This window comes from Hibiscus syriacus, unplaced genomic scaffold (genome assembly GCF_006381635.1).
Source record: "Hibiscus syriacus cultivar Baekdansim isolate YM2019G1 unplaced genomic scaffold, ASM638163v2 tig00006230_pilon, whole genome shotgun sequence".
In the NCBI taxonomy this organism is placed as follows: Eukaryota; Viridiplantae; Streptophyta; class Magnoliopsida; order Malvales; family Malvaceae; genus Hibiscus; species Hibiscus syriacus.
This window is the reverse complement of record NW_024062089.1, coordinates 47004-73518: the sequence shown is the minus strand read 5'-3', so window position 1 is coordinate 73518 and position 26515 is coordinate 47004. Positions and strand designations below refer to the sequence as shown.

Below are 26515 nucleotides of genomic sequence, written 5' to 3'. Positions count from 1 at the left end.
AAGTTTTTATTTAATTTAATCCTCTAACTATAACTCTTTACAAATTCTTCTTTTCCACCAATTCTTTGATTCCTTCGTATTCGCATCGATACTTTATTCTCAAAATCTCTTCATTAAAAAAGAAAACTTGAATACAAGCATGAAAGAATGCAAAACTGTCAACAATCAATTCAACATTGGTAGAATGAATGTATTATGTAACAATGAACAAACAGAATAACAAGATTCTCCAGATTTTTGCTGGCTATCTCAAGTATATACATTACTACAGCAGAGTTTCCATTAGCCTATTAATAAATACAACCATTACTAGTTAAATACTTGGAGAGTTTTGCCTTCCTGTGGCCGTTCAGCGGATTAGTCTATGCTTAGACCGTTAAACGGATAAACAGATACCATTACCGACCTACATAAGATTAATAAAATGTTTATAATCTCGCCCCCTCTTAGCTTGCTTCAGCAGACATAATCTCAAGCTCAGCCCACCACAGAGGAGAAAGTTTTGGTGTTGCACCATCAGGTGTAATTGCAGTGATCTCTCTCAACCTAGTACTAACTTCTCTCATATTCGGTCTTCGTCCAGGTTCATGGTGAACACAAGCTTGTATGACCTCACCAATGTCCTCAACTTGCTTCTTGTCAAATGATTTTAGGGTAGGATCGATCATCTCCACGAGGGCTTGCTCGTTTCTCAAATATTGTGACGCCCAGTCATCAAGTGAACCATTGTCCACCATGTATGGCATCCTACCCGTGACCATTTCGAATAGTAATACACCAAAAGTGTAGACATTGCTTCCTAGTGTTGCTGGTGGGGTATCAGACAGGTTGGTGAAACATGGGTCTGAGATTTTGGCTGCATAGTCTTCTGTTAGAACAACAGCTGAGGATGAGATGTTTTTTTGCAGTGTCGGTGGGTTCAGCTGGTGCATGTGTTCAAGGCAGTAAGCCATCCCCATTATGATTCTCAACCTCGCCATCCAGTCCAAGTGCTCGGATTCTTGAACTGCAATATCAAGGCTACAATGTTTACAAACACCAAAGGAAAAGGTAAATGGCAAATGCCTGCAACCATTAGGCACTTACTGTGTAAATGCTCAAAGAGAGTGCCGTTAGGAGCGTATTCAAAGACCATCATCCTAGTAAAAGGCTTGGTTTCCTCGCAATATCCGAGAAGGTTGACAAAATTTTTGTGGTTCACTTTCGACAATGTGTCAATCTGAGAACATTAACCAAGAAATAGTTAAATCAAACCATAAGAACACATCGATGGAGTGTATCTACATGGAATTTACCAGTACAATACCTTGTTTCTGAACTGTGTTTCCATATTCTTTGACCAATCTTTGGCAGATTTCGCTGGGAAAGAGGCCACAGCTATTTCAACCCCATTGGACAGTGTCCCTTTGTAGACGGTGCCAATCGTTGAAGAAGCAATTACATTGCTGAAATCTTCACAGGCTGCTTCCAGCTCTGATCTCTTCAGCTTCGGTACACCTGAAAATGAGTGCAATTTGATCATACATGATAAGGTGCGATTAACCCTTGAAAGAGTGTCGTCTAGCGTATAGTTTCGCAACGGAGTAGAAGAATTACCAGTCACAAATGCTTTCTGAAGCTTTCCACTTAACCCTGTTTTCCAAGGTTTCACAGGAGATACCTTGGATGTTTTGAAGAGATAGGCAATGGCTATTAATATCAGAAGACATATGGTACCCCCTATGGCTCCAGCCAGTATTGCAGTTTGATTATGTGAACTTGAATGGGATGGAGCAGAAGCATTGGGTGATACTTTCTTTTCTGAAGGAGACCGAGCCAGAGTAGTGGACCGTTGTTTCTTCTGAGGACCTCTCGCCGATGTACGATTTGCAGACGACTTAGAAGTTGAGGGAGCATCTCTTGCCGATGTACGATTTGTGGAAGAATTAAAAGATGGAGGAGAATTTCGACCTCGACGTGCAGGAGAATATCCATTGAATAAAAGGCGTGCTTTTGGTGGCATTGCAGGCATTTTATGCATCAGTTTCCTTTGTGCAACATATTTAGATTGGCCTAGCTGCCTATCAGAGAAATCAACAAGGCTTAAACAATAACGACACAAGTACAGAGTTATTATCAAACATATCGCCTGCACACCTTTGGTTGCAAGTGGATTTAGTAGCCTCAGATGGTTGATCAAGAAGCTCATTATTGTCTACTAACCTGCAACAATATGCAGAAAGTTAAGTCGCTAAAACTGGTTTTGGCTTAGAAAATCTCCTTGAATTGAGGATTGAAATGTTCGAAATTGCCGACTTACAGAACTGTTAGTGACAAATTGGAACCAAGTTGAGGTGGAACTAGTCCACTCAAGTTATTGTATCCCAAGTCCAACACCTCTAATTCCTTCAGTTCTCCAATTCCTTCTGGGATTTTCCCAGTAAAACAGTTGTTCCTTAAATTTCTGGGGAAAATAAAATCACACTGCTGAATTCAAGAAAGTAAAAGCATGGACCTAATTTTCGGTATGCTACTCGGAAATGTGAGTAAAAATGAAGTCATAGGTACTTACATAGACTTAATGTGAGCTAGATTTCCAAGCTCGGGTGCTAATGTTCCTTCAAGATAAAGATCTTTCAAGTTCCTGCATTTTAATCCCATCCATACAAAATTTTCCTTTATTTTCCTAGTAACCAAACACGAAAAGGAAAAGAAAAACTTACAAAACAACAACTTTGCCGTCATCAGTGCATTGGACACCAAACCAGGAACAATGGTCAACTTCTCCATCTCCTTTCTTCCAATCCCACAGAGCATCAAATGGATCATTCACCACTTCCTCTTTCAGTCTCAACAAAGCCAACCCTGCATCCATTAACAAAACATCTTTTTTCCACCATTTTCTCGAGAAACAAACGAAACCCAGAACATAAAAAAAAAGAAGTTACCTTCTTCACTCAACGACCAGCAACCCAAAGTTTGACATAGGAAAAACAGCACGATAACAACTCCAAACTCTTGGTTTGATCTTACAAACTTCCAGTTCTTGTTCACAATCATCTTCTTTCCTTGTGGAAGCTTAATTCAAACACTGAGTTGGAAGATAATAACGCAACTTAGTGAGTAGAAAACGCGTGCTGGTGAACTAAAAGACTGAAGTGAATTGAAAGCTTCTCTCTTTGAAATTTCCTAGGAGGCAAAGGCAGCCAAAATGATTGCCAGAAGAGCGAGTAACCGGTGAAAATGAAAGGAAAAGCTGGCAAATTATCAATGAACAGTTGGGTTGAGTCATGACTGGGGTGGTCCATGGATGACTTGACTGTATTTTATTTTAAATTAAAGTCCAGACTAAATAAATTGATAGGTTAAAATGATAATATTTTAAATCAAATATACAATGAATCACTACAAACTATTAAAAATGATCTCATGTAAGAAATTATTGTTATTTTTTAAGATTTTAAGTTAATTATTTTAAATAAATATTATTTTATATTTATTTTAAATAAATAAATAAATAAAATAACAACTTGAAAATTTGATTGAATTAGATAAAAAAGTTAATCATATATATATATGAACTATATTCAATTATTTTATTTAATAAATTCAACCATTAAATATGTGTCAAAAATGATTATTTTATAATTTAATGTGGTAAATTCTGCTTTTGGTTCCTAATTTTTTTATTTTATTTGTTCTAATTAGACTACAAAAGTTATAACATTAAAATTTTAATTAATAGTTAAATTTGTTACATATTAACCTTAATAATGATATTTCAATATTAAAATTATACATTTTATTAAAGTAATATATATTTTTTGCAACATTAGCACACTATATAATATTTAGATTCAAATGGTTATCCCTATAGGACCCGAGTTTGAGCACAAACGACTATAGAATGTTTGAACACTCATTGTCAAATATATGAGAGTCTTTATAATAGATACTACCACTTTTAATCATCACTCTATATTAATAAAAACATTTAAATTCAATTATCTCAGAACTTTTAGGTAACAGGGATAACAATATATATATATATATATATATATATATATATATATATATATATATATATATATATATATATTATTAAGCTAATGTGATTATAAAGTAGTATATGTTCTACATATTCTTAACCATTCGACAATAAACGCTCAATCACTCTGTTGTAGCTACAGCTGTTGGTGTTCGAACCTATGACATCTATGAACAATAACAATATCTTTAACCACTGACATAAGTTGGTTCGGGGATAAAATATGTACAATTAAATTAAATTTATAAAACCTATATATATATAATATGAGCGTGGCCTATACGTTGTTTGCTATGGAGAATACATACTATCGATTTTAAACACTTGTAGAATTGGAGCTTGCATATCTCCTACGCCAAAACATGTGTATGCATTTATGTTTGAATAAAAATATTTAAATATTTTAATAATAATATTTTCGTAATTAATATTATAAAAAAATTAATTTTAGCACTAATCAATTGACCTATGTGGTAAATGAATTATTGTTATTATTTGAGGACCTAAGTTCGACTATTATAGATGTTAGGAGTGTGAGACTTCAATATTAAAAGGTTAAGAGATAACTTTAAATTGGCACTGCCATGTAATTATCCCAAATTAATCAAATTTTTTATTTTTATAATAAAAGAGGTAATAATAGTTGAACTAAGACTCGATTGAGTTAATTTTCAGAGTTAATTGCATATGATGTCCTCAAATTATAACCCTTATTTTAAATTAGTCTTTAAATTTTTTAACATTCTAATTTCATCCCTAAATTATGACCCTCTTTCTAAATTAGTCCTCAAACTTTTGAATATTTCAATTTCATCCCCAAATTCATCCAAATATATAATTAGTTTCAATCACGATTTAACCTAAATTTTTGTTTTTTAACATATAATAATATAACTCAACCTAAAGATTTTATTAACAAGAGATGTGATGAGAATATGCATATAGTCTGGGATGATATTGGAATGTTCAAAAAGTTTAAGGAACAATTTGGAATAAAAGTTATAGTTTGGGGATGAAATTGAAATGTTCAAAAGTTTAAGTATTAATTTCGAACAACGATAATGGTTTAGGATGAAATTAAAATATTTAAAAGTTTAGGAATCAATTTAAAGTAAGAGTCATATTTTGAGGACATGTGTTGCAGTTAACTCTAATTTTCATTAGAGAGAGAGAGAGAGAGAGAGAGAGAGAGAGAGGAAGATTTCATTAAATTTTATGGCTACCACCTTTACTTGTAAATTGCTTCATTAAATGCATATATAATATTCTAACAGTTTATTATTTGTCAACGTACGTACATTATCAACTACTTACTAATTTTGTGTTAATGAATGAGTCTTACTTATGGATATATATAGAATTTTAGTTTTAATTATGGATATATATAGATTTTCGTAAAATTAAAATTTTATATATTTTTAGGATAAAGTATGCAAATAGTCTCCTGACTACAGGATGTTATTTTATTAAGTCTTTCGACTATTAAAAGTTACAAAATGATCATCTGACTATATAATGTTGCTTTGTTGAGTCCCTCAACCCTTAAAAGTTACAAAACAGTCACTCGACTATTCATTATGTTTCAAACTCGTCATTTTTCTTTGAAAATTTGATGATATTATGAGCTGAACATTTTAATTTGCTGACTGTGATATGATAAAATATGATCTCAAAATCTCAAACGACTATGATATCACATTCATCATGTTAACATCCAACTTAGACAATCGTCAAAATTTTAACAGAAAATGACAAGTTTCAAACATAATGAACAATTGAGAGACCATTTTGTAACTGTTAATAGTCGAGTGACTTAATAAAGCAATATTCTATAGTCGGAAGACTAGTATATTTTACCCATATTTTTATTACCTAAACTTTTAAAAATTAAAATAAATGGAGTGAAAAATAGGGAAACATTGAAGGAGTGAATAAAATAATTTGATGTTGCTTGGCTGGATTCTTTACTAAATCACATGCATACTTGAAAGGATCATGTTCAAGTCAATTAATAAAATAAAACTATCGCTCTTTCATTGATTGTGACAATATACATATGTGGAATTTTTCATATTCAAATTATTTTTTGTAATTATTAATATTTAATTTCTTAATTAATTTAAATTGAATATTATAAATTTATATTGTTAAAATAATTTTCTTAATTTATAAAATAACTTGAGATTTGAACGTACCGAAATAATAATATGATATTTAAAATGTTGTTATTTATATAAATTTTAATGATATGTCACTAGATTACGTTTTCCAAATTTATATTATTATATCGTCTTTTGTTTTTATTTTATAGAAACATATAATACTTATCGGAATATACGTAGAATCTAGGGTGAGTATGTGTGCATCCTAAAATTTAAAATTTTTTATATTAGTTTTTATTTTACTAAAGGTGTTTACCCTGAAATTTTTATTTATGTCACTTATATAAAAATCTTTTTATTTTAATATATATGTATCCACCTTAAAAAATATTTCTAGATCTGTCATCAATAATACTTACTTATTTTGTGTATCAATTGTCATAGAATTATTTAAAAAAAACAATAAATAGTATATTGAAAGTAGTAATAATAATTGATAGATGTCCATGTATATGGGCACGGTAGGAGCTCATTTCTTGTCATTTTAAGGTGGTGGGATCTTCATGGTTTTTTTTCAATATTCTAGGCGGGTCAATTATTTAAGGTATTGAACAAACATGAAAATTGTTTTGGAAATTACGATATTCTCTACTGTTCACAACGAACTTGTCACTTTAAGGTGACGAGTTCCATTAAATATAGTTTTTAAAGGATGAGTTTCACGCGAGTCATTAAATTATTGGTTTTTTGGGATTAATTACGTTGAGGTGATGAGTCCATTAAAAAAAATTGTGTAAAAAATTTAATTTAGAAAATAAAAAAGGTACATCTGAATTAAAAAAATAGTCGTTTCAAGCTATTTGTCAACGATCATATGAAACCACCAGCTAAAACACGTTTTAGTTGGAAGTTGGGTATATATAGGGGTTTGGGGTTTTGATTTCTCATCAAACACGAAATACGAAAATAATTGAGAAAAAAAATTGACTTTCTGTGCAAAATCCCAAAAAACTAGCTTCCCAAACAGAGATGTTGCGTCTCGACAACTTCCATGTTTCATCAATCGAAGTCCCACCAGAAGGAGAATGAAGTATTCGTCAATGCGGGATGACTTCGAAAGATCTGCATAAACGGATGTTGATATACCTTCAACAATCTGGTCTTTATCCATCCATATTTCTATGCGGCTTCAAGGTGTACTTGGCATTGATCAATGCTCTAATTGAACGTTAGCGGCCCGAGATGTACACTTTCCATTCCTCGAGTGGTGAAGTGACGATTACCTTGGAAGACGTTGCTTACCAACTCGGTGTTTCTATCAATGGAGATCCGGTGGTGAAGTAGAACATGTACGACCACTCGGTGTTGATGTATCAAGTTTTGGGAAAGTGGTCGCCATCAAATGTCATGGAGGGCTATCGGGTAAAAATGATTTGGTTGGAGTCTGAATTTGAAATAACAAGGGACTCTACCGAGAACGACATTATTATTGCGTCATGGGCATATCTTCTCCAATTTATCAGAGGGACATTATTATTGGATAAATCTGGTAATTTGGCGCACACATAATATTTAAAAATATTAGATGACTTCGGTAAGTGTCGCAAAACTAGTTGAGGCTCAGCGAATTTAGCATTTCTATACCGGGAGCTTAGCATGGCATTTATTGTCGAGCATGGTCGAAAAGCCGACTAACAGGTTGTCTGATACTGCTACAGTCTTGGGCATGGTATCGGTTCCCGTTTTTTACGCTGATTACAACAAACCCCTTGAGTTTCCTCTTGCTAGAAGGTAAATTTCTAACATTATATTTTAATTTTCATAAACTTAATTAATTTTTTACTCTAGTTTTTAATTTTTTAATTTTTAAATATTTAGATGGCGTCATAAAATAACCGATACGAAGTTTTCGGGTGCCACAACAAAAGATGTATGGATGAGGATTAACACTGCCAGTCGATATGTTGTATATAAATTTTCTTTTATTATTTTTTTAAAATTTTTAAACTTTATATATATTAACTTTGATATTTAATATTTACAGTTTTCTTTCCTTCCGTATATTGATGACGAGATCCATATGTTATTGTCGCGGGATTTGTTTAAGGGGTCTGAGTTATGGTGTGATGACACCGTTACTAAAATTTGTGATTGTGGAGTGGCACGCCACTGATAGAGTGTTACGACAATTTGCCTCTTATCAGTCGATTCTTACGGATATCATTGAAATGGACGCACAACATAGAATCGATATGCATGAGAAACATGCGGAAGATTGTCTGACGAGGTACGCTGCCTACATCGAGCTTTGGAATTAGTGTCACCTATCGCTCCCCTGTTAAGAGATTACACTTGGACCTTGCTTTCAACCATTCTCTCTATCTTATAAATTACAAAGCAAATGAAAAACCATATCTCACGACAACAGAACAGAGGGAATAATGGGAACACCATCAGGCCAGATTTCTCAAGTCCAATTCCAAGAAGAAATCATCGATGTCTTCAGCTTCTTCAGCATTTGTCGCTAAAGATTACTACCATGCATCTCAGGCTAGTTTCGATTTTCATACCTCATATTATACTTTTGACGCGACTCAGCCAACTTGGGTTAGACATTCATGGGATGCAATCCAACACACATCTATGGTACACGAAGATGCGGGTTAGGGTGAATGTGATAACTTTGTATATAGTTAACGAAGTCGCCAAGTCGAATCAGTAACAACTATGATGTCGTCAAACACCATAAACCATCCCTGTATATTGAAAGTGCGTTTGAGAGTGTGTTGAGTACACCTCAATTTTTTCAGCAACCAACCCAAGATGCAGCCCCACGATATTATCATTCGACAACTCATCGGCATCGAGAAGAACTTAGGAAATATAAATAATTTTTATTAGATTGTAAATAATTTTTTTTACTTTGTAAACAATTTTATCTTAATAAAAAATTTAACTTTTTTTTTAATTATTTTTTTAATTTTTAGTCGGGTGACGAGTTTTATATGATCGTTGAATTTGACCGTTGACAATCTTGAAACGACTATTTTTTTAATTCAGAGGAACTAGGTGACGAGTCTCCTTTTTTATTTTTCTAAATTAATTTTTTTACACAAAAAATATATATTTCTTTAATGGGCTCGTCATCTCGACGTGATGAATCTTAATAGAACTAATGATTTAATGGTCCACGTAAGATCCACCTATTAAAAAATTATATTTAATAAAACTCATCACCTTGAGATGATGAATTCGTTTTGAACTATAAAAAATAGAGAAAATCGCCTCAGTGACCAAAAAAAAGTTATAATATACGATTTTAACCAACTTTTTTTGGATTTGCCAAAATGACCAACAAAATCGCAACGCGAAATAAAAATCGCAACGCGATCCCCAGAATCGCAAATCAGTTTCCAAAATCGCAATGCGATAGTACAAATTCGCATTGCGATTTTCCAAAATCGCAACGCGAATATGAAAATCGCAACGCGAACACATAAATCGCAACGCGTATCCGTAAATCGCAACGTGTATCCGTATATCGCAACGCATATCCGTAAATCGCAATGCGTATCCGTATATCGCAACGCGTATCCGTAAATCGCAACGATAATCCGTAAATCGCAACGAGAATCTGTAAATCGCAACGATAATCCGTAAATCGCAACGAGAATCTGTAAATCGCAACGATAATCCGTAAATCGCAACGAGAATCTGTAAATCACAACACTGAAATTTTGGGTATATAACACTGAAATCATAAACTAAATCCCTAAATCGCAACTCATTCCATCTCCATCTATCACTCTCTCCGGCGACATCCGTTCCTATATCCAACGACATCCTTCCCAATCCGGCAACAGGTTTTAGTTTCGCAGCTCGTCTGTTTAGTAAATTAATTTACAACCATGAAATCATCTAATGTTGATCATGTTTTGATAGATTTGTGTTTTGGAGGGTCATGGGATAATGTTCATGGTGTTTTACAATATATGCCTTTACCCATGAATCTTCAACTAAAATTGTCTTTACAAAAGTTAACTTATGAAACTCTAATGCTACGTGTTTCAAATAAATTGAATTTAGAGCCCCTAAGTGGATTTAGGCTATCTTATCAGAGAAATGGTAAAGTTTATTTGTTAACCGACAATGAAGATGTTGAACGATTCATTGCTTACATTAGTGTTTCACAAGATGATGTTACATTGTATGTTGTTGAACCTAGAAGTAGTATTGTTGGGTCAGTAGCGGGTAGTAATCAACTAAGTTTTTCTCAAAACCCACAACCTTTCTCTAATCCAAATCCCAATCAACTTTCAGCACCAAATTCCGGTTTTCGTATTGACAAGTTAGACGATGATGAGCCAACAGAAAAAATTGTGAGTACTAGTCAGTATTCGAAATTTGGTCTTGGTCAATATCCGGACTTTGATATTGGTCAATACACGGATTTTGATGATGTTTCAGAAGAAGAAACAGACCCTGCGTGTAATGATTTTGATATTGGTCAATACCCGAATTTTGATGATGAAACAGCCGTTGCCGAAGAATGTATTGTTGATGATAATGAGGAGGAAGTTACGACTGTGAATGAACATGTTGAACATCCATTCTGTAATTCATATAATCCTGAAGAAGAAAAAGAAGAAGAAAAAATCCCCGAAGAAAAGAAAATGCCACGGGCGTATAACTGGAATATGCCAGAATTACTTCAGATACCGGAAGAATAGTTGGTAAAGAAAGCAGTTGATTGTTACACAAAAGTTATTCGTATCAAGAAAGATGATTGTTTTGATACAAAGGAAGACTTGAAGATAGCTTTGTATACGAAATGTGTGGAAGATGGCTATCAACTAAAAGTTAACAAATCAAGCAAAGATCGTTTCGAAACAAGGTGTATGATTGACAAAAACTGTATGTGGCGAATGATTGCAAAGAGAATAAAAGATTGTGAAATGTTTCAAGTTAGGACTTTTATTGATAAACATACATTTTCAAGAACCCAAGTTTTTCCTCACCATAGACAGGCAAACAAAAAGGTGTTGGGTGGTTTTCTGGCTGAGTTAATGTTTTTGAATGGCAGGGTATATCGGGGACATGAAATTATGACTGACATGAATGCTCGGTTCAAGATTAGTATATCATATTCTCAAGCTTGGAGAGCCAAATGTTATGCCTTGGAATTGTTGAGGGGGTCGCCAGAAGCATCGTTTGCCCAACTGCCGGCTTATTGTCACAATTTAAAGCTGAAAAATCCTGGGTCGGTAACTCATATCAAAACAGATAGAGATGGACGCTTTGAGTTGCTGTTTATCGCCATTGGTGCTACGGTTAGTAAATCAATATAATTTTGTTGACTCATTTTTGTTAGTTACATGCATTTCACATTTAAATGATTATATTTCTTGTGTATATTATTTTGTAGATTCGTTCGTTTATTACTTGCATGCGCCCAGTTATTATAGTTGACGGAGCACATTTGAAAGGTCGATACCTTGGAGTAAACTTATTAGCAGTAGCCATGGATGCTAACAATGGGATATTGCCAATAGCTTACGGGGTTGGCAAATCTGAAACCTCTGATTCATGGACATGGTTTATGGGGCATCTTAGGGATTGCATAGGTCCTATTAGCAATCTGACAATCATATCCGATAGGGCAAACTCAATTGACAACGCTGTTAGAAGGTGTTTCCCAGATGCTTTTCATGGACTTTGTGGTGTTCATTTGTATAGAAATCTAAAATCAAGGTCTGCTGGTATAAAAAAGCACAAATGGACATACTGGAAGGCTGTAAAAGCTTATCGGGAAGTGGATTTCAATAAGCATATAAATTCTTTAAGACGTGTTTTGCCTCAGTGTGCTCAAACACTAGAAGATGTCGGGTTTGAAAGATGGTCAAGAGTACATCAACTTGGAGCAAGATATGGTTTCATGACGTCTAATAGTGCAGAATCAATCAACGCTCTAAGTCGTCATTCCCGGAAATTACCCATTACTATGTTAATGGAGTTTTTTCGAGCCTCTATTCAACAGTGGTACTACAAGAAAAGAAACCATGCAGGTATTATTTCTTTGAATTCGTAACTTATCATATTTATATTTTACTAAGTATTGTTTATTTAAATTTACAGGAACATTGGAACATCGTGTTACACCATGGACTGAAAAAAAGATAACGAAACGTGTTGTGAAGTCAACGTCATGGAGAGTTGAACCATGTTCAAACACTTTGTTTCAAGTACTGGATAATAACTTAAATGGGCTAGTCGATCTAAATGCAAAGACGTGTAGTTGTATGAAATGGCAAACATCTGGTTATCCGTGTGGCCATGTTATAAAAGTTGCTCTTCATTTAAACCAAGATGATTCAAGCGCATACGCTATGGATTGCTACACTACAGAAGTTTATCGACAGACTTATGCCGAGATTGTCTACCCTATTCCACATCCTTCTGAGTGGGACATACCAGATGACTTACAAACAGTTTTGCCACCAGCCATGGACAGAAGGCTACCTGGCCGACCAAAAAGTCACGATCGTATACCGTCTAAGGGTGAAGAGAAGAAGAGATCGACATGTAGTCGGTGCAAGGAAAGTGGTCATACAAGGTTGACATGTGGATCACCAGTGCCATCAAAATCATCTTTTCCTCTACCAAATATGGATCCTCATCAAAATCACAATTGGCTTCACCTTTTGGGACTGTTAACTTAGGTGATTTTAAATGCAAACGTTGTATTATGTGGATTTTATGTGTGAACTTTTAACATTTTCAGTTGAATTAATGACTCAGGCCAACCATTTTGACTTAACCAACTCTTGTTATTCAGTTGTTATCACTATTAGGCATGCATTTGACTATCGCAACACGGAAATTACAATCGCAACGAGAGAATCGCAATGCGAAATGAAAATCCCAACATGAAAATCGCAATGCGGAAATGAAAATCGCAATGCGAAATGAAAATCGCAATGCGAAATGAAAATCGCAACGAGAGAATCGCAATGCGAAATTAAAATCGCATTGCGATTCTCCCGTTGCGATTTTCATTTCCGCATTGCGATTTTCATTTCGCATTGCGATTCTCTTGTTGCGATTTTCATTTAGCATTGCGATTTTCATTTCGCATTGCGATAGTCAATTTTGCCTTCAACATAATGCAGATTGAAATCAACAAAATCAACCATTACATTTCAATCAATTAAACAAGCACAAATAAGAATTATATTCGCATCAATTACACAAATCAACTTTTACAAATCATCTTTTACAAATCAATTAAACAATCAAAAAATAAGCAATAATTCTTATTTCCGATCATCTACTATTGAATCAACTTTTACAAATCAATTAAACAATCAAAAAACAATAAATTAAACTATTGAATCAACTTTTGCAACCATACATCATTTTCACGCAGTTCACTTCTGAGATTAACCTGCAGAAACCAAACATTTGCTCAAACAACACTTTCTACACATCTAAAACCTACAAACAGCAAATTATTGAATTCTAGGTACTTAACCAAACATTTTCAAACCAAAAGTATATAAACTTACCAATTGTTTATGGACATTTTTATAACGCGGATGCAGGTAGGCAACGTCTCGTATATATCGATTTAGCCATATAATGCCGAAACCACAAGCCTACTGCAGCTCTATCTCTATCGGTGGGAGGTAGATACTTGATGCTTCCCGTCGTCAAACGCTCCAACGCCAAGCATACGAGAGGACCACAATCTCCTCTGGCTCCGCTCGTTTGTTGTGGCGCGGTCTCGTCTCTAATAACTGTAATATTGAGCTTCTTTGGCTTCTTGTTTCCAGAACGAGTCCAATAATTGATCGCATCCAAGAATTTAGCCAAATGAGAGCTCCATCCCTTAATAACATCTCTTAAATCAGCCAATGATATGTAATTTATCATGCTGCCATACACTATTGTCTTAAGGGATGGGAGCTGAAGCTCGACGAGAATCCAATGTTTATGTTCCAAAACAGGGATAAACACATGCAATCATAAGTAATAATTCATTCATTTGCGCACTTATTTCATAAAACCTTTAAACTCAATCTAAAATAAATACTAACCTTATCGACCTCCCACCATGCAGGATAAAGTTTAGCTTGTCCATTGCCCAAATCAAATGATTCATCTCGTGCATTCTTCAAGTGAACGGCGTGAAAAGACGTCGGCATAATTGTATATCGTATATTTTTATTTTTCTTAAGTTTTCTTATTATTAGAAGACGTGTCACCCACGCATCGATATGCTGTTTTACAAAAAAAGACATATATTAGTGACTTACATAAATTTAAAAAAAAAATTAATCAAATTGAAATATAAGAAAAATATAAGACTTACCCCCCCATCGAAATAGCCATTTTCTTCGACCCCTAATAATACGCCCCACCAAGACCGATCAAGCAACAAATAGATATCATCGGTGAGCTTGCATATGTTAGTGAAACACCCATGGCTCTGCTCATGTAGATAAAAATCAACAGCGGTCTTAGCCCAAAGGGTGTTATCCAGAATTGTGTCCGGTAGTTGATCCCTCTCCTCTTCAGATACCGGTATGGTACTGGCCGGTAACTCATACGAGAGCCAACTTGAATCCATCATGTCCGGCACGTCAGAGGGTTTCTCAAGAAGCCTACATATGACGCCATGTGAATCGGGCTCTTGAATGGTGGGAGGGACCTCTTCAATGATGACAGTGGCCTCTTGAACGGTGGAAGGGGACTCTCGAGGAATGATAGGGGGGGCCTCTTCAACGATAGGAGTGGACTCTTGAGGGATGACAGGCGAGTCGGGCTTCTTCTTGCGGTGTCTTCGCACTATTGGGGTGTACGGAGACTTAATAGCACGTGCACGCTGTCTGATGCGTGAACTCCGTCGTGCAAGCATAACCCGACGTAAAGCATCCACTCTATCGGGCCGCTAAATAATTAAATACAAAAATCAGTAAATAAACAGACATGATATTTAAACAGTGAAAACAAAGACAAATATGTTTCAAACTTGCATTGTATTCACCCAAGTCATTATTCTATCATAGTTCACAAAATGCATCAGATAACAAAGAAAAATATGTTTCAAACTAATACCCTGAAGTTAGTATTTGTCTTTGTTTTGTCTATTGGTTGAAGTAATGCAATCCATTCAAGTTTCAATTTGCAGAAGAAGAAATAGTTTACTTTCGCAACACGAAACTTAAAATCGCAACGCGAAACCAAAATCGCAACGCGAAATGAAAATCGCAACGACAGAATCGCAATGCGAAATGAAAATCGCAACGAAAGAATCGCAACGCGAAATGAAAATCGCAATGCGATTTTGGTTTCGCGTTGCGATCTTGTCGTTGCGATTTTGGTTTCGCGTTGCGATTCTGTCGTTGCGATTTTCATTTCGCGTTGCGATTTTGGTTTCGCGTTGCGATTTTAAGTTTCGTGTTGCGAAAGTAAACTATTTCTTCTTCTGCAAATTGAAACTTGAATGGATTGCATTACTTCAACCAAAAGACAAAACAAAGACAAATACTATTTCACAGTGTTAAAGAATACACAGTTTAGCAGAATTGGCAGCAACCGAACAAATTTACTTTCAACCAAAAGACAAAACAAAGACAAATACTATTTCACAGTGTTAAAGAATACACAGTTTAGCAGAATTGGCAGCAACCGAACAAATTTACTTTCAACCAAAAGACAAAACAAAGACAAATACTATTTCACAGTGTTAAAGAATACACAGTTTAGCAGAATTGGCAGCAACCGAACAAATTTACTTTCAACCAAAAGACAAAACAAAGACAAATACTATTTCACAGTGTTAAAGAATACACAGTTTAGCAGAATTGGCAGCAACCGAACAAATTTACTTTCAACCAAAAGACAAAACAAAGACAAATACTATTTCACAGTGTTAAAGAATACACAGTTTAGCAGAATTGGCAGCAACCGAATAAATTTACTAAGCAATCTAAGTGAAATGGCTAATCTAAGTGAAATTACGAGTAAATTTATCATTAAGTTAAATATGGAAAATCTTAAACTTACCTCGTTGCGTAGAGTATGAACCTCATTCTGCAACGATACTATCATCTCACGTAGAGCGGCAACCTCACCACGTAAAGTTGACACCTCCACACGCCATGCACCATTGTTATCGCGTAGAGTATCGATCTCCTCACGCAAGGCATTGACCTCATCACGTAACTCCCTTGACTCATCTCGTTGAGGTGGAGGTGGAGAACAGGGAGATAGGAGTCGTGGCATCTTTGCCGGTCGCCTATCATGAGGTGATGGTGGAGAAGAGGCTCGATGATGTGACGGGATAGGTGATGGCTCTCGTTCTAGAGGTGTATAGTCGGGTCGATCGGGTGATGGCTCTAGGTGAGGTGATGGCTCTCGAATTGGAGGAAGTGGATGCTGCTCATCATCCGTGCCATCAAAAAAACTCTGACTAGCTTGCCACCAATCAGTGGCAAGCTCTTCCTCCGTGGGTGTCAGTCTTTGTAATGGAATGTTGGCCTCCTAAAATATAAAAACTCAAACAAAGTTAAACGTCTACTATTAATAACTTGTTTATATATTATATGAAAGTATTTGTGTTAACTTACATTATTTATTGTCGCATATGGTATTAAGTCTTCCCAATCCAACAGAGTTTTCCTCTTAGAGGAAATAGCCCTGGGAATATCATTTGACGTTTTTATTGCATATGTACGCATGCTGGGGAAAGCCTCGAATATCCAAATCTACAAACAATATAATAACAAAATTAGTAATTGTTAAATAATTAATTATAATTTTAGAAACATTATATAGAAATTCTTACCTTAAAGGCCCAAACAAAGCCTGACAAAGTGTATTTGGACCCATCGCCCCGCAAACTTTTGCGGTCATCAAAGGCAGACGACAACTTAGTCCAGGTAGCTTTCCATATATACGAACCCCACGGAAACAGATTCCATGCATTCAGGTCCTCTACCAATATTATTAGCTCCCGATGAATAGGTTGTCTGGCCTCTATGCCTAAAAAGCCGGCATACACAAGTAGTAGAAGGCATACTCGGACAACATCGACGTCATCCATCCGAGTGAAACCAGCTTTCTTATTAAACAATTTCTTCAGGTCGTCGACATGTAGGTTCGGCTTCTCCATTGACTCATCCGGAAAAACCCGGGATAACCATGATGGGCGGGCGATATGACGAGTGTACCGGCCTACAATTTCTTATTAAATATCGCGTTGCGATTTACGGATACGCGTTGCGATTTTATGTATTATCGTTGCGATTTACGGATACGCGTTGCGATATACGGATACACGTTGCGATTTACGGATACGCGTTGCGATTTATGTGTTCGCGTTGCGATTTTCATATTCGCGTTGCGATTTTGGAAAATCGCAATGCGAATTTGTACTATCGCATTGCGATTTTCAAGAATCGCGTTGCGATTTTGGAAACTGATTTGCGATTCTGGGGATCGTGTTGCGATTTTTATTTCGCGTTGCGATTTTGTTGGTCATTTTGGCAAATCCAAAAAAAATTGGTTAAAATCGTATATTATAACTTTTTTTTGGTCACTGAGGCGATTTTCTCTAAAAAATATCATAGTTTCCAAAATAATTTCCATGTTGACCCAATACCCTATATAATTCACTCGCGGGCAAAAAATAACGATCTTCATAACCATAATGCTCATGTGGGTTTTCTTGTATGGTGTCCTTTACATAATTAAATTCACATAAACTAATATGTTTTTTCAAAAAAAATATAGAATATTATTAATTTATCAGAATTTATGGTTGTTTATAATATCTCAGGACTATTTTATAATAATTATGTAGATTTAATGATAGTTTTATAATATTTTAAAGTTAGATGATCATTTTATCGTTTTGGAGATTTATAGTAAAGATAATTATCTTAATTTAATTTACTCTTCATTCAATAAATTTAATGATGATTTTGTAATATTTTAGAGTTAGATGATCATTTTATAGTTTTGGAGATTTATAATAAAGATAATTATCTTTATTTAATTTACCCTTCATAATATTAAGATTCGAGCCTTGAATATTATGTAGGATAAATTATGTGTTTTGTACTTAAATTATCAATTTTGATATGTTTTAATACATAAACTTTAAAAAAATCTAATTTTTACCTAAAATTTAGTTTTTGTTTTATTTTAGTATCCCGATTCAAAATTTAACGTTAAGTTTTAAAATATTGAAAGTTTAGATACTAAAATAGACCTAAACTGATAATTTAAGTACTAAATGCGTTAAGTAATGGGTAATAAAAAAACTAAAACTAAATATTAAATATAGTTTTAAAAAAATTGAAAGTTTAGATACTAAAATAGATCAAAACTGATAATATAGGTACTAAAGATTACTCCATTATTAAAGAAATATAATACTCCATCCAACTAAATTAACCTATAATTGATGCAAAAGTTCATTTGAAATGAAGTGTGGATTAATATATTTTTTTTCAATTCGATCTTAGGGTGAGTGAAAAAATTAATTTAAAGTCCTTTATAAATATAGAATTATAAGTTGACACAATGATAAATTTACATTTTAACTCCCTCCTAGAACGTATAATTGAGTTTGAGAATTGATATCCATTTTTAGACATGGTAGTCCCTTTGGGAATTAAAGTCCAACAGCTATCCCCAGTGTAAAAGGCTTATTTCAGAACAACAGAACGAACACATTTTAGCCAGAGATCAGAGAGCAGCCATGGCTATAGAGATGAGATCAGCTTGATTCGATCGGATTTGTCAAATTTTTCGAACCGTCCATTTTAACTCGGTTTGAATTTGTTTCCATTCTCGATTTTTTCATATTAACTCTTGGTTTTTACATTAGGACAATACTATCTTCAATCACATATAAAAAGTTGTTTGTTTATTTCAAAATGATTAAATGATAAATGATTCAAATGTTAAATGATTCAAAAACTCTGTATGAATTAATTCTGAATGTGACATGCTGTTTGATAATGACTCTGAATCATTCATAATGTACTTCTGTGTTGAATCATTCAACATTGTTTTACGAAATCAGTCAACACTGAATCATTTAGAGGTACGAAACAAACGCGCTGAATATTAAACGATTTAGTATTCAACGCTGAATGATTCCATTAAGAGACAAACAAACAGACCTAAGACTTTGACAAGTAAATGGTCTTTGCCAATTGACAGTGTGCATTCATAGAAACTTCAAATGAACCCTACTTGTGATTAGGTTCTAGTCCTTCTCAAACTATTAGTCCGAGCTATCGGATAACTCTGCAGAGCATTTAACAGAAGAAAACAGTCATTAATGTCGATTGATCGACACAAAGCTTCTAAACTATTCATAAAACTTGCAACCAAAATCTATCGAACACGTAAAACTACGGATATTGGCCCTAATAGGTTGACCCTCTGATACTGAAAGCAAGCAGCGGCCTTTATCTCGGATTTCATGCAGCAGCTCCCTCGTGGAGGAGCATCTGATCAAAGTGCCACACCCCTGAATATACAAATCATCCGACGATGAAGTAAGTTTACACGGAACAAGTAATGAATCGCGAGAGGCCAAGAATGACAACAAAGAGAAGTTCAGTTTCATACCATGTCCTTTGCCAACTCTTCTCAGCTGAGCCACATATTCTGATATTTTCTTGATGGACTCCACCTAAATAGAAAGCAAGACCATGATCATCAGTTCCGATTTCGGCGATCGTGAATGGAAAAGGTCAAGAGTTGCATGCATACCTGCTCGGCTAAGTACTCGCCTTCAATGAAATCCGTCAGCTGCACATCATGGCTCCTCTCAACCACCTGTTTCAGCAAAGTGTTGGCCAATCAGTTCAATGACTTCATAATCCAAATCAATAAGACCTTAGACTATTAACAGACTGAGAAATCAAAAGGCTCGACCGCACACAATACGCAAAAGAGGGAAAGTCTTACGCTGTGCAAGTTCAAGAGCTTTTCATTCGTTAGTTTCTCCAGGGACAAGGCGAGCTCCATTGCTGAACCAAGGAATTGAAATCGACTTATTAGACATTATCACAACAAAATCTATGGTTCCATAGAAGTAACAACACTCGAATGCCTCGTTTCAATTTCAACGTATAAAACAAACACATCGAATGTGCAGATTTCCAAACATACATGGTTGCAAACATGAATTGACAGTTCATTGTTTCGTTTATGCATGCATAATATCATAGAGTACAAGCAACCGAAATCGATTTATCAGACACTATCATGCAGTCCAATTAGGCATTAACAAGTGAATGTTGACACGACCACTTACAATAAGCACACCAGACATCCAAATTCAACTCACCATATAAGGCATCTCCTTTCTCTACATGATCAAACTCCGAGAAGGGCATCAATATGGACTGCAGCTTCACTTTTCCGCCCCGTTTGTTCTGCGAAAGAACGAAGGCGAGTCAGGAAAAGATATTACACGATAAAGAATAACAACACCAACAACAACATAAACAAACAACCTGGTATTCCATCAATTTCTCAGCATGTTCTCTCTCTTCTAAACTTGATTCCTTAAAGAACCTATTCAAAAGAAAACCTAAAATCAGCTTAGTTTCACCAAAAAGGGCACCAAAAATGAGAAGTTTCAGCAAGAATTACTTGGCAAGACCCTTGAGCGCAACGTTGTCCCTGTCAAAATAAGCGAACATAGCATGGTACACATAGGAAACATTGTACTCCACACTGTCATTCCAAAATAAACAAATACAAATCCTGTAAGATTTAAGACCAAACATAAACGTGCATCCAATAATCCACGGTAAAAGGAACAGAAATTGAAGATCAAATCATAAAAAGGAAAAAGAAGCCAACTTGATTTGTTCATTGATGGCGGCTTCACATTCATCCGAATACTTTTGACGAGCCAGCGACACTTGAGGCAGAGATGGGACAAGATCAAGCTCCTTCTTCACTTCCTCAAAGGGGTCGAAAATGACACCGGTTAATGGCTTGGTGTTGGCTCCTTTGGTCGCACAAACAAAAACAGACCCGAACCCGAACCCAGACCCAGACCCAGACCTAGACCTGTTTTTTGGACAAGATTGAGAGGAAAACAGGGGTACCCGATTCTCCACAGCCGGATTCTTCAACAAAGAAAAAGCAGGGGAAGCTTTCAACAACATGGCTAACAGAAAAAGAAGAAGCTTTTTGATGTAAAGGGTGAATAAAAACAGAGACTTTTAACAAACAATGGAAGGAGAAGAAGATGGGGGCGTGAGGGAAAGCGGATCAGCAAAGGAATAAAAAGGATGGGTAAGGCCATTGGATGGAAGACACGTGGACGATGAAGATGAGGAGGTGGAAGGTGGGAGTGTGGTAGGCTCGTGGAGATATCCCATTTGTGATCCTAAAAGGGGTTTCCTTAATGGCTGCTTGTAATTATTTACCATTGATCCTAAAAGGGGTGCCCTTTTGCACTCAAAAGTTAAAGGAAAGGACAAAGAAGACAGAATATTGTTAATGATGCAGTTATATCTCTTTTTCATTTGTAAATCATCATTTTTCCCCCTATCAATCTCAAAACTAATTGGGATCCACTTGGATTCGCACATTTAATTAGGGTGAATACCCTCTTTATATAGATTTTTTACTTACATAAAGATTAAAACATAAATTTTATTTAAATAATATCAATTTATTTATCACTTAAATCAATTTTATTAATTATTAATTTTTTTATTTATGCTATTGTGATAAATTTTAAAAAATAAGGATAGAATATATCTAAAATGGTTATTTAATTATGTATTAAAAAAATACTTCAATCAGAAAATTCTCTAGCATCGTTCCCCCCTTTTTCTGCTGCTATTTTCAATGGATACCATAATTAATTCTTTTTTGGGTAAATTCACATTTAATACTTAAATTATAAATTTTGATTTATTTTAGTACTTAAACCTTTAATTTTTCAAAATTATACCTGATATTTAATTTTTGTTTCATTTTAGTACCTCACCATTAAAAACATAATGTATTTATTACCCAAACTATAAGTTTTGATTCGTTTTAATATTTAAACTTTCAACATTTTTTAAAACTTAACGTTAAATTTTAAACATAATATTAAAATAAAATAAAAATTAAAGAACGATTTTAAAAATTAAAAATTTAGTTACTAAACACATAATTTATCCAAAAGAAAATGGTGAGATGTGATGGAAAAGAAAGGCATCCCAAGAAAAGTAATGGGGAAAAGTATCTTTTAGAAGTAGAGGGCGTGGCAAATGTCTATTAGACTAACATTTTCATAAGCGGAGGCCTTTCACTTTTCACTAAAATGTGTAGATTTTTGGGCTCCATAAAGATTTTTATTTATTTATTTATTATATAGATTTCACATCATGTGTTGTTATTACAAGACTCAAGTATATAAGCAGGTGTTTTTATTTCATTTTAGTTTGATACTTAATATTTCATTCTATTACTCAAAGTGAATTAAACCGTGAAAGACCGTTAATCTATTTTTAAAGGCTCAACCTATTAAAATCTATTTTAATTAATTTCTTATTTCCAAAAATCATTTTTTAATATTGAAAAACATGTCAGATGACATTTTCAATGAATTCACGGTCAAATTTAATTGTCCGTCACGGCTTGATCCATTTTGAGTAACGGAATGAAACGTTAAACACCAAACTAGAACGAAATAAACGTTAGACATTAAACTGAAAAAATAGATATAAATTAGACACATTTTGTATACTTGAGCATTATTATAATCTTATGTGTAGTCATAGAGAAGTTGTATGATCCCATGTTAGGCATACAGAAATAGATAAGTTGTATAATCCCGTATTAAGTATACAGTAATAGACAGGTTTAACTCCACCATATTGGCTTTGGCCCCCAAAGTACCTAACCCAAGTATTATGTCATATCTTGGTCGGCTAGTTTTTCAAAGATTATGCATAATGCTCATCTCTACTTCTTCGTATGACAGGCGACAAGTGTTTAATAGTACATATATAAACAATTTACTTAAACCGGAGAAAAATACTGGGTAAAATCCAGAATAACGAAAATATAGAGATTTCCTTATTGGGTTTTCTGTTCTTCCCCTTTCTATTCAAAACCTCGAATTTTGTTGGTTTTTAAGCTTCAAAGGGGCCTTTTTTGTAGGGAATTTGGAAGGGGGAAATACTATTGTTTGACTATAAATATTGCAGTTCAAGGTCGGTGGATCTTCAGACGTAATTCGTGTTGTCTTATGGTAAGTTGGCTTAATTTACGGCTCAACATCCTAGGAATTAGGGATGCTTGGACTAGTAATTCGTGTTCATATTGCAGTATTTTAACAGTAGTTTTCAGCGTTTTATCATTCGATTCTAATAGTTTTCCAATTAAGTTCCGTTTTCTGAGGCAGGTTGTTTTGCTATGTATCCGAAATTTTATGGGACGTCGAAATCAAGTTTAAGGGCGATCAAAAGGAGTTTAATTTATCGACCAATGTGACAAAAAATTAAGATAATACTCTACTACCTTCTGTATGCTTTTGGAACATGTTAGTGTTGGTTAATGCATGAATGATTATGATTGGTCAATTATGTTTGGTTAATTATTTCTAGACTCAAATTGGATACAATATAAGTTAGGAAATGAATAAGACTCGAATGACTTGCAGAAGAAATTGGAACACCGATAAGAAATAAATCCAAGCCCAATGATTAATCAGTAAATCAATTACATGAGGATCCTTAAACTTTGATTATTTCGTTAAAATTTTTTAATACCGAAAATATGTGGATAAGAAATTATGAAATTACCCCTATGGTATAAAAAGACAAGAATTATCCATGAAAGTGTAAATAACCCTGAAACCTAATACATGACCCGATAAAACTATTGTTTCACATGTTAAAGGCTTGTCTTGCCTAGAAAACGTTGATAACTGATTATAACCTTCGAGATGGTAAAGAACTTAGAATTCCCAATTCTAGAATAAATACTCGTTAATTAAATTTATTGGAAACGATGCATACAATTGAATTGGAATATTTTAAATGACCAAAATACCTTTAGACCTCAAAATGCCTGAAATACCCTCAAGCTCTGAAGTTAATAAAATAACCTCGAGTACTGAAATCGCCTAAATATCCTAAAGGTTGTATCACCTTTAAAGGTTTTGGAGCACGACCAATGCATGTCGGTCTTTCTTGGATACCGTTGCAGTGCATAAACAAAATAAATACCACTCGAATAGCTATTTGTATCCTCAAGATCTATTCTATGACGTTTCTAAAGGTAATTAGTTCAACCAGTACAGTCGGTATTAAGAAGTGGATATTCGTGAAGTATATCATTCTAGATAATTGACAAGTATCACAGTGTTGGGATCTGTATGGTTCAATTTGACTCGAAATCTGAAGAACTAGATATAAATTCGAAATACTGTAAATTTCTATTTTATCCTCCTAGACCAAATTACCAAGTTTTCTCCCAGTAGCAAAATGACATGCCCCTGATGACCTGAGTAATGAAATCACTCCTATTACATCCGAATATGAAATAATTTTGATGTAAGGTTCCTTCGTACCTTTTGGTGCACTTGAAATCATAAATGGTTCTGAAGTATTAACTTCTAAATGTCCAATTAGATCTGTTGGTAATCGACCCCTTTTAATAGGGATTCTATTTTCGGAATCCAATCAAACATGCCTCTGGAAACTATCTGAATCCTCTAGTGTGTTCCTGATGCACATAAATATTTTTCTCCGATTTTTAAAAGCATGACTTTGATATTTAAAATAAAGCATGGTTTCTAATATCTAATTTCTGATACTCGGTACATCAAGCTCTTGATTATGATGTTAATGGTTACTGATTAATATCAGTATGATCTTATTTTTATCGGGTTACTTTCTGGGTAGGATTATGGAGTTCTGAGGTTCAATTATGATCAAGCTGGTAATTCCTTACGTCTGTATGAATGCAATTCTGAGGAAATGGATAATGGAGTGTTTATTTGGAGAGAAATTCTGTGTTTTAAAAATGAAAAATACTGTCACTCTTATACTATGACTTTGATATCTGAAATAAATACCCGATTTCTGATCTCTGTTTTCTGATTTAAAATATATGGTTCATGATATCTGATATTACTGGTATTGTCTAAAATTGTTTTACGTGGATACTATATGGGTAGGATCTTGGAGTTCTAATGTTGAACTCTGATAAATCTGGTAATTCCTTTATGTTCTGATCATTGTTATTGGAATCCTATACTTATCAAGTATAGGGTAAGTCTTTATGAATGCAGTTTTAGGGAAATGCATTTTGGTGTACAAGTGGAGGGTATTGATGTGTTTTTAAAAATCCGTTTTACTGAAATAAATTACTATTTATGTTTTTGTTGGAACACACTAGACTCGTAAGTCCATTTTCTGAATCTCTCTCTGAACGTTTCCTCTGAATTGTAAGCTTCCTAACCGCTACCTGAAGAATTAATTAGGGAAACCACAACTCATTACTATGAACCATATATCTGCTTGTCCTTTAGGACCATCTGACAATTTTGAATTACTAAGCTTCCCAAAGCTCAACCTGTTACTTACCATTTCAGGTTAAAATAATCAGTCTAGCTTAGTTAACGACATCAGTATATGGGAGTTCCTCCGGTGTTGCTTGAGAGTACGGTACCGATATGATTAGAGGGCATATATGTTATATTTGTTATATGAAGTTTGTAACTTGATTTGATGTGCAACATATTGATATTATGTTTTAATATATGAATGAATTTTTCTGAAATTGTATTTTTATTTATATATTATTTTATGGTTTTTAAATAGTTTAAGAATTTCTTTAAATTTTTCTGTAGTTTAGTGTGGGCCGCTCTAGTGATCCTAATGTGACACCTCAGATCAGATATAATTACCCGTATCGGTTTGAGGGTGTTACAAACCTTCTGGTGATGGTCAATTGGTCTACTATTATCTAAATTTCAAACTGTGTATTTATGATATGTTTATTTATTTATGAAATGTTATCAATATATGTTTTACTGTAGAGGACACACTGAGCTTCCTAGCTTACTCTATTCTTGCTTTTCCTTTTCTAGATTAACCAGTTATAGGATCATATTGGCTATCGGAGGTGTGGTCTCGATTTCTTATTGTGTGAGGTTAATTATTTGTTTTCAACCTTATATAATTGTGGCATGATTTTGTTACAGGTTTTATAATTAGTAAATGCTTTTTTAAATGACTATGTTAAACTAATTTCATTCGTAAATCGTTTATGTGATCAGCGATGCTATCCTGATTCAGTTTTAACTCCTAGGCTGGCTCTAAGGGATTACAAGTGA

General features: G+C 34.3%; 2 protein-coding genes across 3 annotated transcripts; both read right to left on the bottom strand.

Moving 5' to 3' along the window:
* Window positions 1–197: 197 nt before the first annotated feature.
* Window positions 198–3173, bottom strand: LOC120200609 (inactive receptor-like serine/threonine-protein kinase At2g40270). Of its 2 annotated transcripts, none has more exons than XM_039201408.1 (11): window positions 3106–3173; window positions 2928–3048; window positions 2703–2865; window positions 2552–2623; window positions 2300–2443; window positions 2137–2202; window positions 1896–2060; window positions 1597–1847; window positions 1307–1497; window positions 1087–1219; window positions 198–1006 (listed from the first exon to the last, which is right to left on the bottom strand). In XM_039201408.1, exons 2-11 carry the CDS (start codon window positions 3037–3039, stop codon window positions 447–449), a joined length of 1857 nt encoding a protein of 618 aa, XP_039057339.1. In that variant the 5' UTR covers window positions 3040–3048; window positions 3106–3173; the 3' UTR covers window positions 198–446. The 2 variants fall into 2 exon arrangements, with proteins under 2 accessions (XP_039057339.1, XP_039057340.1); XM_039201409.1 differs by having other exon boundaries at window positions 2703–2844; window positions 3106–3172.
* A 16205-nt stretch (window positions 3174–19378) lies between these two features.
* LOC120200608 (ferritin-3, chloroplastic-like) lies at window positions 19379–21431 on the bottom strand. Its single transcript, XM_039201407.1, has 8 exons — window positions 21025–21431; window positions 20812–20895; window positions 20673–20733; window positions 20504–20591; window positions 20122–20183; window positions 19924–19989; window positions 19780–19843; window positions 19379–19678 (listed from the first exon to the last, which is right to left on the bottom strand). The coding sequence occupies exons 1-8, from the start codon at window positions 21333–21335 to the stop codon at window positions 19629–19631; spliced, it is 786 nt and encodes a 261-aa protein (XP_039057338.1). The 5' UTR covers window positions 21336–21431; the 3' UTR covers window positions 19379–19628.
* Window positions 21432–26515: the final 5084 nt, after the last annotated feature.

Excerpts from the sequence above, each read along its gene's own strand:
- LOC120200608 (XM_039201407.1), bottom strand. The coding sequence starts at position 21,335 with ATGTTGTTGAAAGCTTCCCCTGCTTTTTCTTTGTTGAAGAATCCGGCT. Across the intron at positions 20,896-21,024 it reads GCCATCAATGAACAAATCAA|TGTGGAGTACAATGTTTCCT; the intron begins GTTGGCTTCTTT and ends TTGGAATGACAG. Across the intron at positions 20,592-20,672 it reads AGAAATTGATGGAATACCAG|AACAAACGGGGCGGAAAAGT; the intron begins GTTGTTTGTTTA and ends GTTCTTTCGCAG.
- LOC120200609 (XM_039201408.1), bottom strand. The coding sequence starts at position 3,039 with ATGATTGTGAACAAGAACTGGAAGTTTGTAAGATCAAACCAAGAGTTT. Across the intron at positions 2,444-2,551 it reads CTAGCTCACATTAAGTCTAT|AAATTTAAGGAACAACTGTT; the intron begins GTAAGTACCTAT and ends TATTTTCCCCAG. Across the intron at positions 2,061-2,136 it reads AAATCCACTTGCAACCAAAG|GCAGCTAGGCCAATCTAAAT; the intron begins GTGTGCAGGCGA and ends TTTCTCTGATAG.